This window comes from Lygodium microphyllum, chromosome 15, assembly GCF_053477565.2.
Source record: "Lygodium microphyllum isolate KBCC chromosome 15, Lygodium_microphyllum_v1.1.10, whole genome shotgun sequence".
NCBI lineage: Eukaryota > Viridiplantae > Streptophyta > Polypodiopsida > Schizaeales > Lygodiaceae > Lygodium > Lygodium microphyllum.
The window spans coordinates 13476775-13494594 of NC_141149.1; the positions used below are offsets into that span (position 1 = coordinate 13476775).

At 41.1% G+C, this 17820-nt stretch overlaps 1 protein-coding gene across 5 annotated transcripts in view; it reads right to left on the reverse strand.

Moving 5' to 3' along the window:
- Window positions 1-2217: 2217 nt before the first annotated feature.
- LOC148024277 (uncharacterized) overlaps window positions 2218-17820 on the reverse strand; it is a 70004-nt gene continuing 54401 nt past the window's right edge. The window contains exons 6-8 of one of the 5 annotated variants that reach the window (XM_087693884.1): window positions 6894-6962; window positions 6723-6785; window positions 2218-2526 (exon numbers count right to left, since the gene is read on the reverse strand). In XM_087693884.1, coding sequence (XP_087550010.1) covers window positions 2500-2526; window positions 6723-6785; window positions 6894-6962 — 159 coding nt within the window. In that variant the 3' untranslated portion in view covers window positions 2218-2499. Of the gene's footprint in view, window positions 2531-3084; window positions 3650-3675; window positions 4651-6722; window positions 6786-6893; window positions 6963-17820 lie in introns of those variants that run through there. The other 4 variants (XM_087693883.1, XM_087693885.1, XM_087693881.1 and 1 more) reach the window with 4 other exon arrangements.

The following is a 17820-nucleotide window of genomic DNA, read 5'->3' on the forward strand; positions in this document are numbered from 1 at the left end:
CTAGAAACTGTTAGGGGAATTATGAAAACCTAGAACTCAAGAGAAATCATGAGAAATTTTAATATTAACCCTATAGAAAAGAAGACTAGTGAATTTAAGACGAAATTACTAAGAGCAAAACCCTGAAGAAACTAGCCAATGATATAGTTTTAATCTAGAAGCTCCGATAGAATATTTTTTTTTAAAAACGAAAATAACTCTAAGTTAAAGAAACTGACTTAAGGCCAAGAAACTTGGTTCCAATAATAAACCTTAAACTAAGAAGTTAGAGACCCCAAAATCTAAATACCCTTAGTTAAATTCCAAGGGGAAGAGTTCATTACGTGAAATTCAAGTATCGATTACTACTAGATTAATCATCACTTGAAAGTTACATGATTGATTGAAGTTATAACTACTTGAAGACATCAATCTTGTTTATGATTTTCTAGATTAGATTCTGATTGAATTAAATATTGGAACAGATATAAATTGAGGAGCCATATACCTCCCCTAAGGATAGGTGTTGAATCCCCCATACCAAGAGGGAATGTTTTTACCGCCGCGAAAGTATGGATGGCTTCGATGGCGAGAGCTCTCCCAGCAAAAATTGTATTAAGTAGGAGGTGGATAGGATACCAAGGGGGCTCTGGCTAGTAAATCCTTTACACACCTATGAACTACTTAGTCCCTTGTATCGCCCAAGTTATTCTTGGGATACCTAAAAACGCTAGCTATAAGTGGATTTGATCTTGGTGACGTGTAAATGCGCCGAATGAGACAGCACGTAAAATTGTAATTTTTCTCCTATATGGGCAAGAACATACATTATGGAACATAAGCAATGAATTATTTTTATTCTGAGTATGTCCGTGAGAAAATTACACATACGAACAATTGTGCATAAAAGGATTCTTTTTAATTGATGAAGTTTTTATATATTTCACGTAATATGGTAGATAATTAGATGACTAAGAACTTCCATAGAGAAAAGTGGATGGATGGATTCTTGACAAATCCAGTCCTATGGCAAGGTGGTCTCGATTAGCGGAGAGGTTTTTCCAAAAACAAACGCTAAAGAAACTCAAGAAAGGGCCGATTCGCTGACTTACCTAGGATTTAGTCTCAGAATCCAAACTGTAAATTATCTTAGGGGAAATGTACGACGACTGTGCCAGAGCACTACAAGGGATTTCATAAATCCTTAGTCTGCTACTAAAAAAAAATATTGTACACTATGAACGAAGAATAATGGCAGTCACTCCTTCCGGACAAAAAGCCTCTCGAAGGATACCTCCAGATGTGAGCTACTTGTTAATAGATAACTGTTAGGTCAATTAGGAACCTTCAAGTCAGTCCTCCGTGGGTAATAACAGGATGCTTCCTTTGCGGGATAAACCTAGGGTTATAGAATCCGATCATTTTGATTAGAGTACGGATGGCGATGGCTGGAAGGTAAACTCTGGGCAACTACTAAAACGTTACTCGTCACGTAATAAAGGCAGATATGTTATAAGATATTTAAGAAAATTTTTCTTTTCTCAGCATAGAAAAACACCTATGTAAGATCCCCACCCCAAATTACTTGTAGACACAATAGACCCAAGAACACTCATAAATGGGAGCTAATTGTCAATACCATATCATGGTGCATCTAGACTATGAGACACGGTCATGTTATTGACCTTCAACAATTAACTCGGTATCCAAAATATAAGATGATTCACCTTACCCAACTTATGTATTACATTTTGCTTATAATACACATCACAGCAAAAGCTATCTATCATCGCAAAAACTCTATTAGAGATTTTGATAGAGATCATGCGCTCTCAGCACGGGATGGACGAGAATGCGAAGGAACCCTAACAAAATGAGAAAGAAAAGAGAGGCCTTATTGCAAACATGGGACTTGCAAACATTCTTCTGTATTGCCCCCTAAAATGGTTTGGCATTACAGCCCACTAAATTGATTGTTCACACAACCATTGTATTTATAATGTGCTTGGTTAATTTTTATAAAGTTCCTTGTACTTTGCATTTTGCCTCTGGTTTTTCTGCAAGGTGTTATTAATAGAATTTTCTTTTCTTGAAAACAAAAAGTTGTTTCCTTTTAGAGCTTAAAGAAGGTCACAAACGGAAGTTCTTCTACTTGCTATACTTCCAAGGAAGTGTCGCACGTAATGGGAGTGGGTCCTGGGATTGCCTTTATATACAGTTCCGTGCTTAGATGGCATACACAATAACATACCTACGGACGTTCATATATCATAAATACATAAATAGTAAAGAGTGTCATCATTGTTAGCTGTATACCGGTTGGGTGGCCTGTTAGTTACTGCTAGACCTCGTAGGGTTTTGTGCCAGTGCAAAGACTGGCATGAGGCCTGCCTGGAGCCGTCTTCTGCTTGATGCTTTTCAAGGCAGACTCCAAAAGTTAAGATATCCCTACAGTGTTCTTCCAGCTGGCATGTGGGCGATAGCTGTAAGCTGATCATTCATCTCGATGGACTGAATCTGTCATCCAGCAGCCCTTGAATGGATCTTCTTCCTGTTCAACGACCCAAAATGAGAAAGAAATCTTGAGTATGTACGTATAGAAGCTTAATTGCAGAGTTAAAACCACCTTAAAGCTTCCACGTACCCTCACTCAAAAAGCTCATTAATTCACCATGTAAGGCAAGAATGCCTTTCTCTTTCCCTCGACCTTAGATTTTACAAAGGCTCAGAAGTACTCTTTCCCGAGCATCATGCCTACACTTGAGTTGGAAGGAGCTAAGCCAACCTAGCAACAGTTCGTAAGCCATTTTCAGCTGCTCGTATGATGAAGTCCACATATATCTAATGTTATTACCTCTAACAATAAGGGAGCCAAACCTACCCAGAACTACGGACTTTTACTGAAGTATGCAGTGTAGAAAACCTCCGCTTGTGTTCTAAAAGCAATGAACGTTATTTCCCCGTCAAAGTTTATTTGTTGCTGCACATATTCATACACAAACTTATTGGATAACACGGTTGAGCCCAGGGACATAAGGAACCCCACTGATTCTACGAAATACTATACACATTTTGTCATCCACAACATGAATTGTACTTGATAAGCACAATTTTTTCTTAATAATTATGATATTATTGCTGAGGAGCATTTAAAATATACAATTTATGAACAGCATTCATCCCACACAACAACCCACAATCAGAAGATACAGTGAACACACTGATCTATCGGGCAGCCATGTGATGACAGCAAATACTAGATGCAGCAACTCCGGCATCTGGTAAGCCCAAATCAGGTCCTGTTGTTGTGATTAGCCAGTTTCTAGGACAGCAGAAATACTAGATCCAGCAACTCCAGCACTTGGTAAGCCCAAATCAGATCCTGTTGTTGTGATTAGCCTTGGTAAGCCCAAATCAGGTCCTGTTGTTGTGATTAGCCAGTTTCTAGGACAGCAGAAATACTAGATCCAGCAACTCCAGCACTTGGTAAGCCCAAATCAGATCCTGTTGTTGTGATTAGCCTTGGTAAGCCCAAATCAGGTCCTGTTGTTGTGATTAGCCAGTTTCTAGGGTATCAGAAAGGCTATGATAAACCCACTCCTTGTGCTTCAGCCTTTGCACCCCTTGGAGGTTTCCATAGATGCAAACCCTTACCATCATGTGTCAAGGCCTAATTTAAAAACCCCTTATTTGTAAATGTATCATTAATCAAACACACACTTTCCCTATCCAAGCTGTGAATATCCCCATTAAATGCTACTCCTTTGTATTAAAAGAGTTCTAAAAGAGGGTTCCTAAAAGTTCATTTTGTTTAACCCATGTGATAGACTTAGATATTTATAAGTGGCCCCCTCCCAAAACCTGGTTGCACCCATGCTCTTGTACTCACCCTTCCTCAAAGATTGATTGTGCTACCTATTAAAGTCCAAAATACAGCCTACAAGATGACTCAGGACCCTGTTATAAGAGCCAATTTGAGTTATTATTTTATAAGGAGGAAATGCCTTGGGTCCCTCTTTAAAACCCTAAACAATTCACTAGTTCCCTAAAGTAGTAATGGGTAGTGTTACTCATTATGATTAAGGGTAATTGCAAGTAGTGTTATCCTAGGTAACAACAGTTAGCATTACCTTGAGTCACAAGTGCAAGGGTAATTGCAATTAGCTTCCTCTTTTTTCCAGTTAAATTTGTTCATGTTTATATTGATATATTGATGAGATTATCAACATTGGATTCATGATTGGACACACTGCTTAAGATATTTCAGTATTAACACTTCTATCTTCTTTGTTAAAGCCCAGCCTTATTTGGTAAACTCTCTTCTTTGTTGGGAAATGCAAAAGCCCAGCCTTTAAAGCAAAACCCTAGCTATTTCCAGAAACCCTATTTTATTTCGATACAAGTTATAGTTGTGCTTTAGGAGCACATTAGTTCTCTTGCCTGTACTCTCTCATGGTTTACAATCGCAAGCACACCCAAAAGACAAAATACATGAGAAAATGTAACAAGCATGCACAGGGGAAGCCCCACAGCTGTTCCAGCACCTACACAATGTTCATTTTGATCTTTTGAGTATTGATTACACTTTTATGATTTTTGTCAATTGAGTTGTCGATATGTTTGTGGTAGTTGCTTGCACTGCTTCGATCTGTGCTTTTGAACACTTCCATCCTGCACTCAGTCAGTTGTTTTTGTATTATCCAGGTGCTTATTACAAGCTATGCTAGTAATTATTGCAGTAGACCCCTGCTATATGCATTGTAATTCTTCCCATTCCTTGGACACACATGTATGGTCAGGATATCAACTTTACAGTTTCCTTTGCACAGGTTTTCAGAATTCATTATTATGGAACGCCTGAATGCAAGCTTTCATGCTGTGAACCTGCCTTCATCCAGAATGCCCTCTCAAGTTGACGAGCAATCAGTTGCTTTTCAGTTTGAGATTCGACACAAAATAATCGTAGGGATAGGCATGTCCTATGTTTGGCGTTATAGACAGTAAGATTGATCCTTAGACATGCTGAATCACAGTCTAATCCTTGCATCTGCCACTAAGGGATGAACGATCTTTCTCCCAACATGACTAAGGGTGTCATATGTTGTAATATGCTTGTAAAATATACACGGCGCAGCGAATAGAATCTGAGAAAGAGATAGAGAGTACACAACAGATAAGAAGAGAATCAGTAAATTCTTTAACTCCAAACAACTGATACAAAGATGGCTCTGTCCACCCGTGCGCTTCCACTGTGTGAAGCTTAGATGGCGATCTAGACAGAAGATAGGTGAAGAGCTTAAGGCTAGCTGGAACAACAACTCTGACTGGGTGAAAGATGAGTGAGTGATGGCTGCGAAGGGGTTTAGCTTTTATAGCCCGCGAAGGTCGTTAGGCGGCCTGCTGACCGACCTACCATATGAGCCTCCACTAGTCGGCCAGGGAATATTCCCTTTACCATCGGGACCAGCTTAACCACTCCGTCTAACCCAAAGATTAGACCCACAACAGTCACCTTTTTGCCATCCGGTCACATAGACCTCATCTGATATACAAGTCAGGACTCAACCAATGTCCAGGCTCACATTTGGCTTCTCCTCATAATGGGGGCCTTACAACTTTGAGCACCATGGATCATTGGTAGCACCTAATGAGGGTGGGGCATTGATCATATCTAACAATGCTCTGGCTCAATGGCTTGACTGCATCTCACTGTCCCAATGTTCAATAATAATAGAGATAAGCTCCTGTCTGTGGACTATCTGAAAGAAATCCCAAATACGTAAAATGCTGATCTGTCATCAAATGATGTTATAATTATACTCACCTAGAGATCCTTGTAGCTGTAGGCTGGTCCTCTACCTGAGCCCATTCGCCCCAGGTCATGATCATATCTCCATGAGCACCATGAAAGACATGTTAATCTGGTTAACAACCCATGATGCTGATGCCCTAGACATCCCTAGATTTCTAGAACCCTCTTGCCGGTCCACAGTAATAAGCAATGAAGCCACAGACAATCCACCTGCTCCAAGGGTTCGCACCTTCACACCATCTCCCAACAGTGCGCTACCATCTCAATGAAGAGAACGAAGCTTAGAGTGGAACACCTGTTTTACAGGTCAAGTTAACCAGCCATTACAGGAGCTACCAATGATCATTCGAGGCTTCAAGATACTAGATCTCATCAGCAGCTGAGTGTCCTCTAGTGTGCCCAGAAGATCTCTTCCAAAAACACAAGGGAACTGAAGCTCAGTGTCCTCAGGCTTCTGAAACTCTCTCCAAACCAAAGGGATGCAAGAGTCTCACAAAGGTTATGAAACTTGCATATCAGTTGAAACATCCCAACCACCGGATTTCCCAATCAACATTTGCTAAGGACTTAGGCTCTGACCTCTTCAGTACCAAACCTCTGTGCCTTGTGCTAAGATGACCCACATGTCAAAGTAATGCAGATGGTGATGCCTTAGGCATGTCTGAGCTCTTCAAAGTTGAGTTTATAATGTTCTTTGCATAGAATTTCTAAATTCAGTTTTGTCCATTCTCCCTTACACCTTTCATATGAAGTGTTTGAGTGTTAACAAAAATCTGAAGATTACTACTCATTAGTTGCCTTACTTATTCACTTGTTTGTAGAAGATCAAGGGTGCTTTCCTTCACTTGAACAATAGCAAATATATATAACATAGTAGACATTTTTATAATTCTGTGATCTCCTTTTATTGTAAGGATTAATGAACTATTACCTGCCTTGAGAGCGACCACGAGAAAACTGCTTGATTTCCACTTGAGCCTTTGATATGAACACGCTACAGAATATGGAACTTTAGATTACAAAACTTGCAATGAGCATAAAGGAGAAATAAAGTATTTGCGATTGATTAACATGAAACTGTAGATGGAAATAGCATGCTTACTTGCTGAAATCGACCAGGTGAGACTGATAATGTGCTTAAAATGTCGGCACTTATGTGACCAAGCATGATCTATGTAAAAAGGAACACATATGACCAGCATAAGAAGTCCCATCTCACATGCCATTATCATAAAATCTATCACCGATGTATGAAGAAAAGGTTAGAAACACCAGAATCTGTTATCAAATACATCTCTGTACATAAGCAATATCCAAAACAAGGTGATGAAAGCACTAAGGGCTTGCCTTAGGAAAGGATTGGGGAGATAAGAAGAAAACAAAGAAGCTTAGAAGAGAGAGTGATGACGACTAAATGTATGAGAGATTTCAATCTCAAGAAAACATACACACACCCAACTCATATGTATCTTGAATTGGGTTTTTGTTTTTCCTCCTCTTTGTTTTGGGAAAGGGGCGGCGGGGGCAGCAAAACACAGGTACAGCTGCTGACCTGGCACTCCTGGTGGCAGTCTGAAGCAACAAATGCAGATAAAATTTCCAGGTGGCAATTGGTGACAGATGACTAAAATGTATGAGAGATTTCAATCTCAAGAAAACATACACCCCCCCAACTCATATATATGTTGAATTGGGTTTTTGTTTTTCCTCCTTTTTTTTTGGGAAAGGGGGGGCACGGGTACCGCTGCTGACATGGCACTCCTGGTGGCAGTCTGAAGCAATAAATGCCGATAAAATTGCTAGATGGCAATTGGTGACAAGCTGGAAAGGTCAGAGCAGCAGCAATAGATGGCCATTTAATAGCAAACGCAGGCTGGACAGCAGTGAACAGCAATCGCCAACACCTAGGGAAGGCTGGACAATAGGCGCCAATAGTATATAGCAGTGGACAGCAACTCGAACTGAGATATCCTCTGTGCAGGGTGTGGACAGCAGAGTTTTGGCACCAGTAATTTGCAAAAACAAGATTGAGGCCAAGTGGTTGGCAGCATGTTTATTTATAGTAATATAGATATATGGGTCCTCCCAAATTAGGGTTTGTCTTATGGGACATACACACTCTCTAGGATCGCGTTTCTTTTTAATAAAAGTCTGGTCATTTTGAGTTTTGGGGCTGTAATTAAGAGCTTATAAAGTTTAGAATGCATTAAAGCCGAAGAACCCCTCTCAAGCCCAAACCTCAAGCCAAGAAGGAATAAACAAGAAAGCTCAAGCCCAATTTTAGCCCAAAGTGTCTCACCCCAACGCAACCAGGGTATTGGACAAAGGATGCCCGTTGGCTACCCACTGACCTACCAAGACTACAGAGGCAATGGTTAGCTTACGAAGGGAGCCCAAGTGATCAACCCAAAGAGACCAAGGCATTGGGTAAAGGGTGCTCGTGGCTGCCTAATGGCCTACTAGGACCTACAAAGGCAGATGGAACCACTATGAAATGAAAATTTTTTTTGTTTTTTTTTGTTTTTTTAGTGTTTTGAATGATAGTTTTCATCCTATTGAGTAATCCATGCCCCTAGGGAAAAATAAAAGGGATGGTTAGATCCAACACAATACAAAACAAACAAGTTATCACAACTACTCATGGGTAGTCGATGACGAGGAAAAATATAGGGGTATGTGTAAAGACTGCCCGGGAAGATTGCTATATAAGCTGCCACAAATATGTTGGATCTAGAGTTGACCACTCTGTACTGAAAAAGAGGTAAATCCACATAGATGCATGTTTATAAGAACACAATGCCAATGCATGGGGTAATGCAAAGGGCAATGCAAAACATCATGATCATGCAAAATGCTATGCAACAATGCTAGTTGGACAATGCCATTGCAAGAGAATTTTTCACTTGACACGAGCACCCTTTTACAATCATAATCATCTTGATGATACGTATAATGAAGTAATCAAAATCCTGTAACCAAGAGTCGAAGACTACCCCCTCTCGCCGTCAAATGGTGGAAGGAGAAGGAAGCACCCCCTCTCTCCCCAAGATGTCAATGTCGATGGGAAAAAGTAGAAGCACCCAAGAAAGAAGAGTGAACTGCATGTCTAGCTAAAAACCTATAAAATGAACAACCTCCAAGGGTGCCTCAAGGAAGGCAAGAACTCAGACTTGGAAGGAAAAAACTCCTTGCTTGACTAGAGTGTGGAGTCCCATCAAGGAAGTGCAACCAAGAAGTGCCAAATGATCCAAGTCTTCGCTCCAATGAATTGGTAGGTCCTGTAAGGGTTAGTGTCAACCTGCAAAAGATAAGTTAGGAGCAAAAATATCACATAAGACCATAAAACATGTATGCCTCATCTTCAAGAAAAAGTTCTTGTGAGTGCAATGGGTTGGATTTGGAGAGGGTCCCAATACCAAAAGATAGGCACGCTAAAGACGTAGGGAAGTAACAGTAGGAATGTGTAAGAGAATAGTGAAGCTAGACTAGAGAGCACCTTGCAAAAATCAATAAATATGCAAGTGGGAGGTGTGGTAGATTTATGGTCAGTGTTGTCAACATCTCAATCCATTGAAGGTTCCACGATCGATCAGATCGAAAGATCTCTAGGTAAAGTGGATTCAACTAAATTTGGCTATGCACTTGATATAGACAGTAACTTAAAAATATACCAGGACTCATCAAATCTATCCTCAATAGAGACAAGGAGTGCCTGAGAATTGAAGTCTAAAGTATGGCATGGACGGACCAATTGGATGACCCTTCCGGTGAAGTAGAGGTAGACAATCTTACCGCCATGTCAACAATGGATCTACCCTGTGGAGGTGAAGGATGATCCCCTCTCGGTTGTGGAGGTGGGGCTGAAGTGCCCTTGCCTAATGTGCTCAAGTTCCTTGGTGGAAAATAGGGTGATTACCCTTCACCTTTGAGCAACACTCCTCAAAATGGGCAGCCATTTGGCAATGCTAATGGTACCTTTGCTTTTTGGGGACATTTTGCCAATCCAGATTCAACCTTGGAGGGGAGTTACTTTGCTCTTCACTATTCGTCTCAGTCTTGGTGTTGTTCTTTCCAAGCATAATGCAACAATTGACACACAAACTCATAGAAAGTGGGTAACCAAGGCTGTGAGATGACTTGTTGAATAAAGTTGAAATATTTTTGTGGCAATTTATTCATGAACAAAGTGACTTGATCATCGGCTAACTTGGGTAAGCTAATGGTGGCAAATTCAATGAGCAACCACCGATACTCAACCAACTTAGCAATTTCAATGAGCAATTACTGATACTCAACCAACTTGACACTCCAATCATCCCCCTCAGTGATTTTAAACTCTTAGAGCTCATGGTCAAGATTGATTTGTCAAGTAAGACCACGACTTGCATAGTGGTCAACTAGATGTGCCCAAAGCTCTAATGCAAGGTTAAAGTGTTGGAGTTGAGAGTGAAATCTGGGCATAAGACCTTGCATCAACTTGACCATGGCTATGGCATTTCTTCTCTTCTAAGAGTGAACTACCTCATATAAGGCCCATTGGGGGTCAAGCTGAGGTTCCTACTCCAAACAAGTTTCTACAAACCTTGGAAATCCAACACATGCAATACCAAATTTGACCGAGTTGTAAAAATAGACCCACAAAGCGAATCTTATACATAAATGCATGCTTAGTTGATGCAAATGGATGGATGGATGGATTAAGGAGGAGAATAGATGGGCGACATAGGATAAAAATGGGGGTAACTAGGTGCTACATGAGACATCGAAGTGCCTAGCATGGTGACTCTAGATGTGTGCCCTAAAGGAGGTGACTAACTCATGTATGGTCCATATGCCGAAAAGCTATATGATGGCCCACTAGGTACTTGACATGTTGGCAAATTGTGTGACCACCTAGAAGATGGGAGAATAGGATGGGGCTTGAGACACGTGGGTGGGATATCCATGCATAAGGTCCCTATGGATTGTTGGGTTGGGAAATAAACCCCCACAACCAATGCATCTCCACCACCTAGCTATGCAAAACCAAAGGACCTAAAGGGATAGAATGTGCCTACATTCGAAGATCCCCCTAGTGTAGTGTAGTTGGGCAGGTGGAATGGTGAATAGTGAGATAAATAATGGTGTAAATGTAGATGTGGGTGCAATAGAGAAAAAAGGGTGGGATTTCTAGGTTTGGAAATTGTGGTATAGATGGAAGAGAAGTGAATGGAAATTCATTTTAGAAAATTGAAAATTAGATGATGATGGTTGAACTGATGATCCACCAACTTCATTCTGACTTTGAGAAACAAAACTTCAAGGAAACCTCGAAGAAGGAAATTTTCAGCTTTCCTCATATGCACATCTTTTTACGTCTACATACAAAAATCAGTCCTCTTCGAGACTCCGATTATTTTGAATTGAGTGAAGAGTCCCTTTTTCTTGAATATCACCAACATCTTGCAAGGAAGTAGAAACATAAGGAATGGACAAAAGTAAACACTTACGTACCTAACATCCCAGTGGAAGAAGGGGAATGTGAAGAAACTGCTAGGGTTTGTACTAAGGAAACACAGAGTGTATGACCATGACAGAAACACAAAGACACAGACAATGATGTGCAAAACTCAAACCCTTAGCACAAAATGCAACACATAAAACTCAAAAATGAACCAATGCAACAAATGAATGTAAGAGTGTACAGAATGCTCAAGGGCAAGAGCCGTGAGTGTCAAAGTGTGATGTCCACCGAAGATGGATCCCAAGTGCTATAACTACCAATTGGAAGTGTGTTGGAGAATATAGAAGATCAAAACATAGATCATCAAAAGCAGTAGGATGCCTAGCAGTAGCAATGGAGATGTACGAGAATGCCGGCAATAGCTAAAACTGTCAAACACAGCAAAAGAGGGCTCGAGATCGGGACTGGCGATAGCGATGGTTGTTTGGGCCCAATCATAACAGTGGACGAAGCACCAGGCAGCACAAGCGGAAGCTGGAAGGGCAATTGGCTGCGTAGAGGAGGCTAATAGTGAAGATCTTCACATGAACACGAAAAACCTGCATAGAAGGGATGAAGATTGAATGGGGGCCTATCTATTTATAGATGGATCCTCCCAATTTAGGGTTTCATAGACACTCTATTAAACTACGCATAGATTGTGCATTTTTCATTAAATAAGCATGTTTTGGAGTTGTTTAAGAGGGTAATCAATATGAAATGCATTTCTTAGCTTAACACCTCCTCTCACGCCCAAAGCAGAGCAAGAAAGGAAGGCTAACCTAGATTTAACCAAGGCGTCCCACCTCAAAACAACAAAGGCATTGGACAAAGGGTGCACGATGGCTGCCCACTGGTCTACAAGTCCTACAAAGACGAACGGAACCACAATGAATTGTGTGGTTTTTTTTTTGGATTTAATAAATAAATATAAAAGTGTTTGTACAGATGGTTGGCAATCGATTAAGTAACTGTACGATACAAGAAAATAAGGAGGGATGATGGTCCAACCCATCACAAAACAAACAAGCTATCCATCCACTCGAGGGTATCGATGACAAGGGAAGGGGTAATGAAGAAGTGGTGGTGTGGTGTAAGAACCTCTGCTGGAGACAACTCAGGATCTGCACAAGAGTGGTCTACACAAGGAGATACAAAGGATGCTACATGCTGAGAATGCTCATGCAGTGTGTGCCACTTGGACAATGTCCCTCATGGAGAAATTGTCCACTTGCCCAAGCACCCTTTACAAAGATAATGAAATCATATAATACAAAGGAGAAGATACAACAAGGGTAAAAAGGCCGATGTTGAAGACAAGTGCCGAAAGTTGTAGAATACCAAGAAGGGTAGCAACCCCCTCTCAACCATGGATGTCAATGCTAAAGGAGAAAGAGGAACCGGATGTCAGTCTTCGTGTGGTGCCAAGAACCATGATGTGAGAAAGCATCCCAACTAGAAGAACAAGATAGAAGTCACCACCATGATAGCATCAAGAGAGATGCTGCAAGATCTGCCTCAAGAGAGGAAGTACAAGAACTAACACTCAAACTCATAGAAGGTTGGCAATCTACATAGTGAGATAATGTGCTGGATAAAATGAAAGTATTTGTTGGGCAACTTGTTCAAGAAGAACGTGACCTGACTTCGAGGAGTCAATAGTGGCAAACTTGGCAAGTAACCACCAATATTTAGCCAACTTGACTTTCAAATCATCCCCTTTCTTAATGGAAAACTCTTGAAGCTCAAAATTGAGATTGATACGTCAAATACGATCTTGTGCTGCATAGTGGTCAATGAGATAACTCCAACACTCGTGGCATTGCGGGCTCTCCATTGACAAATGAGAACAAGGTGAGCTAATTGAGGGTCGACATAGGCTTTAGATCAACGACGAGGTCCCAAAGTACCTAAGATTCAAGCACTTGTTGTATGAAGTTCAACCAAGAGGTGAAATTCGACCCATTAAAATGAGTCTTATCCGTGAAGGCATTCGTGGCCATTGCAATAGGAGTGGTAGTGCTAGGAGATAGATAAGGTATGTAATGAAGGTACGGTGGATATAGGGGATAGGGTAGGAGAATGGAGTACACTTTGGAAGTAATCCCAAAGTGGCCACCATGTGTACAAGAAGTATGCACAGTGGATCCAAATGTGTGCATGGGCTGACTAGGTATGGGCATGGTAACCACACGAGGAGCCCATGGTGGAGGAATAGCCACATATGGCGCAGAGAATGGGAATCCCTACTAAGGAGTGACCCAATGAATGTGAGATGACACACCATAAGCAAAGGATGGAAATCCCAATATCTGAGAGGTCAAAGAATGTGGGTGACTAGGCCCTAGGGATAGTGAGACAGGTGCCCATCACAGCCATCCCAATGGGAAATGATGTGCTCACTAACGGAAAGGTGGAGCAAACTATGGTAAAGGATGGAATGCCCTGTAACAAGGCCCCATGGTGCAAAGAGGCTTGAGGGTAAGTGGAGGGTACACTATTAAAGGGTAGTATTTCCCCTAACAATGTACTGTGATGTGAAGGGGTAGGAAAGTGTGAGTATGGAACAGAGAATGAGAATGTGCTAGGAGCGAAAATGGAGGTTCCAACTCCCAGTGTGGAGGATGCAGGTGTGGTCTAATCCAAGGGTTTGGAATGAAGAAGAGAGAAAATCGAGATGTGGAGTAAAAGAGGTGGGTGGGATCGGAGGAATTTGAGAAGAGTGGCTTACATGCTCAAATGAAACAAAAGATACAGATCATAGTTACCTGGAACGGGAACGGGAACGGGACCCCCTGAAACGGGGGGAACGTCCAAGGTCGGGGAACGGGAACGGGGGGAACGGCATGTGTCTTAAGTTCCCCAAATATGCCTTGCATGACCCAAATTGCCCCAAAGAATGTCCCTCTAATTGCCCCAATACCCATCAATGCTTGAAATTGACCCAAATGTCCCAAAATTGACTCGATTATCCCCATAGCTCCAAATTGCCTTGAATTGCCCCAATTATCCCAATTTCCCTTGAAATTAGACAATATAAATGAATGAATACCTTGGAATTGAGGATCAGCTGAAATTTGATTCCGATTTGCAAGAGTTGATAATGCATCAAATTTGAACTTTGCATGGACTCCTAATTAGCTTGTGGATTGTCTTGATACGTTGAATCTTCAACCCGAGAGAGAGAGAGAGAGAGAGAGAGAGAGAGAGAGAGATTAGTGTGTGCACATTAGGCAATGGAGATGGGTGAATATGTGGTAGGACTGTGACCCAAGCAAAAAAAAACAACGAAAAAAAACGTCAATTTTCAGCCAATAGGCCTGGAACGGCCGTTTCAAACAGGGAACGGCAGGGAACGTTCCCTGGCCGTTTCACCTCCTTGGAGGATTTGGAACACGTTAGGCCGTTCCTACAGGCCAGAACGGTCATTCCCTATTTCTATGATACAAATATACCTAATGAAGGATATCTGCTTCAAAAATCCCCTCTATTAATGTTTATATACAGAAAATCATCTGGATCCTACACAACAAAAGTAGAAACTGAGAGGGTTTTGATTCATACGACTCAAAGGGCTTGTACAAACCTGGCACTGGGCTTGGCTGAAATGAAGAAGATGGGTCTCTACTCTTCCCAAATGTTGTATGTCCTCTATGATCAGAGAGGTGACCAACCTCACCAACCGGTCCGAATGGTGTAGCAACACATAGAAGAGGTACAAGATCGACTATACGTAATGCGCAAGTACTCTTCAAACTCCTCTATCATAAGACTAAAATCTGAAATAGAAGAAAACAAAGAAGTTGAAGGAGAAGGTGGAGTATCATCTTCCTCGCCGAGTCCCTAATGCCTCCTCAATACCAAAGTGATAGAGAAGCCTAATAATACGTCATAGGGTCCCAAGAAGAAGGTAACTGAGATATTGTGATTCGGTTAAGTCGTTTATGTGTCTCGCACAAAAACTAGCACTTCATAATATCCGTAGGATACTCTTTACAAGAGCACCGACACTAATACCATATGAAGAAACTCCTAGGGTTTGCGTTGAGAAAACACAATGTGTATAACAACAATAGAAATACAAAGACACAGACATTGACGTGCAAAACTCAAACACTAAATGCAAAACGCAAAACACAAAACTCAAAACGTAAAAATACAAATACAAAAAAAGAGAGAATGAGAACTTTGAAGTAAATGAATGTAAGAGTGTACAAAATGCTCAAGGGTAGAGCAATTAGTGTCAAAATGTGACGTCCACCAAATATATATCCCGAGTGTTGTAACCACCAGTCGAAATGTATCAAAGGATGTAGAAGACCAAAGCACAAATCACTGGAAGTATTAGGATGCATAGTGACAACAGTGGAGATCTACGAGGATGCCAATGATAGCGGAAACTTCTAAATACAGTAGAAAAGGTGTCAAGTGGGGTTGGCGATGGCTGCGTTGGACCAAATGCAGCAGTGGAAGAATTGCTAGACAATAGGCAGCTACTGGAAGGGCAGTTGCTAGGGATTGGAGTAAGTGGTGGCAACAGTCACAAAGGCTGGATAGCCACATGGAGAAAGGCTGATCGCAAAGAACTTCACATGAACGCAAAAAACCTGCATAAAAGAGATGAAGATTAAATGGGAACAACCTGTCTATTTATAGATATAAATGGACCCTCCCAAATTAGGGTTTCACAAAAACTCTCTTGAACCACACACTAATTTTTGGTTTTTCATTAAATAACCATGTTTTGGGGTTGTTTAAGAGGCTAATTAGCATGAAATGCAAATCTTAGCTCAATTGGGGAGAATATAAAGGTTTGTACTCTATGTTTGTCTCTCCAATAGGATGGTCAATCCCATATGGAGGTTTTATCCTTCCTGCAAAATCATTAGACTCGTGTGTGGAATCTAGGGGTGAATAAACAATATTACCTTCTAGTTGTTGTTGGGCTTGATACATGATAATCAAATCATACTTGGCCCGTGAGATCTCATACGGCCTTAGGCACTATGATAGTCAAATGTCTCTCCACAAGTGTCGTGGGCAAGATGTGAAGCCCACTCTTGCTCAGTTCTTGGTATAGAACATTCTAGAGTCTTCCCTTTGTGGACCTATTTCTTATGATAAGCTTTCCGATCAAGGGCCTAGGTTTCTTCAAAGAGTACATAACTTTGATACTATATAAAGAAATACTTATCTATAGATAACAAACACAATTGTATAACAAAGCACATACTGATAAAGAATACACTTAGGATTTGGGTAACTCAGAGAAAATGAACACTGAAGAAAATTAATGAATACTGAATGTTGAATATATACAACGCTCAATGCAGCAAACACACTATACAAAGGTAAAATAATGACCCTCAAACTCTCGTGTCTAAAGGATTGAGGCAAAGAGTATGCGCAAGTGAGTGTGTTGTGCTCTGACAGATCCTCAATCATAGGGCAAACAGCCTTCACACATATTAGGCAGCAGCAAATGCAGCTCAGAAGTGGTTGGATTAGTGTCGTCGATGGAGCAGAATCAGCAAAAAGCAGATCTATGGATGACATGGTAGCAAGATGATAGAGTGTAGCAGCAAAACACAGGTGCAGCTACTAACCTGGTACTCTTAGTGACACTTTGAAGCAGCAAACATAGATAGAACTGCCATCTGGCAGTTGGTGATAGGCTAGAAGCAGTAGCAGATGGTCATTCAACAACAAATGTAGACTAGATTGCAGTCACCAATATATCGGGAGGACTGGACAGCAGGCACCAATGGTATATAGCAGTGGACAACAACTTGAACTGAGATATCCTTTGTGTGGGGTGTGGATAGTGAAGTTTTGGCACCAACAATCTGTAAAAACAAGATTGAGGTGAGTGATGGGCAGCTTGTCTATGTATAGATGGATGGGTCCTCCCAAATTAGGGTCTTTCTTATGGGACATAGGCACTCTCTAGGATCACAATTCTTTTAAATAAAAGTTTGGTAATATTCAGTTTTGGGGCTGTAATTAAGAGATTATTTAGTATAGAATGCATTTTCAGCTCAACAACACTTATCCTCATTCTCATCCCATATAAAGAAGAACCTAGTTAGCCTAGCTTTCGATTGAGCAATGATCTATTGTATCCTCTTGTGCATGTGTCTGGTCGTATTTGTTGGGCTCTAGGACACTTGGATCGGCCAAGCTTGAAGCTCAATTGATCAATGTCCCTCGAGTAGATGTAAGCTGAGGTTGTGTAGGGGACTCCTTGATACTCCTCTCAGATGTGGACAGAGACTAGTTTGAGGCTTTCTAGGTGCTCCTCATAAAGAAGTATATGAGTTGTCTCTAGATGGGCCCTCAATAAACCGGTGCTCTACCTCCTAGGATGTCTATCTCAATCCTCATATCTCCAAGAGAAAAAGACCAAGGCATCTTTGATATGTCTAAACCATGACTCTCAATAGCAACCTAACCCATCCCTAAAGGGACAATAGAAGTGCCCCTAGATCTCATAATGAGTATATGACAAATATAATGCTCCTTTATCTCTAGCTCTCACTTGCACATG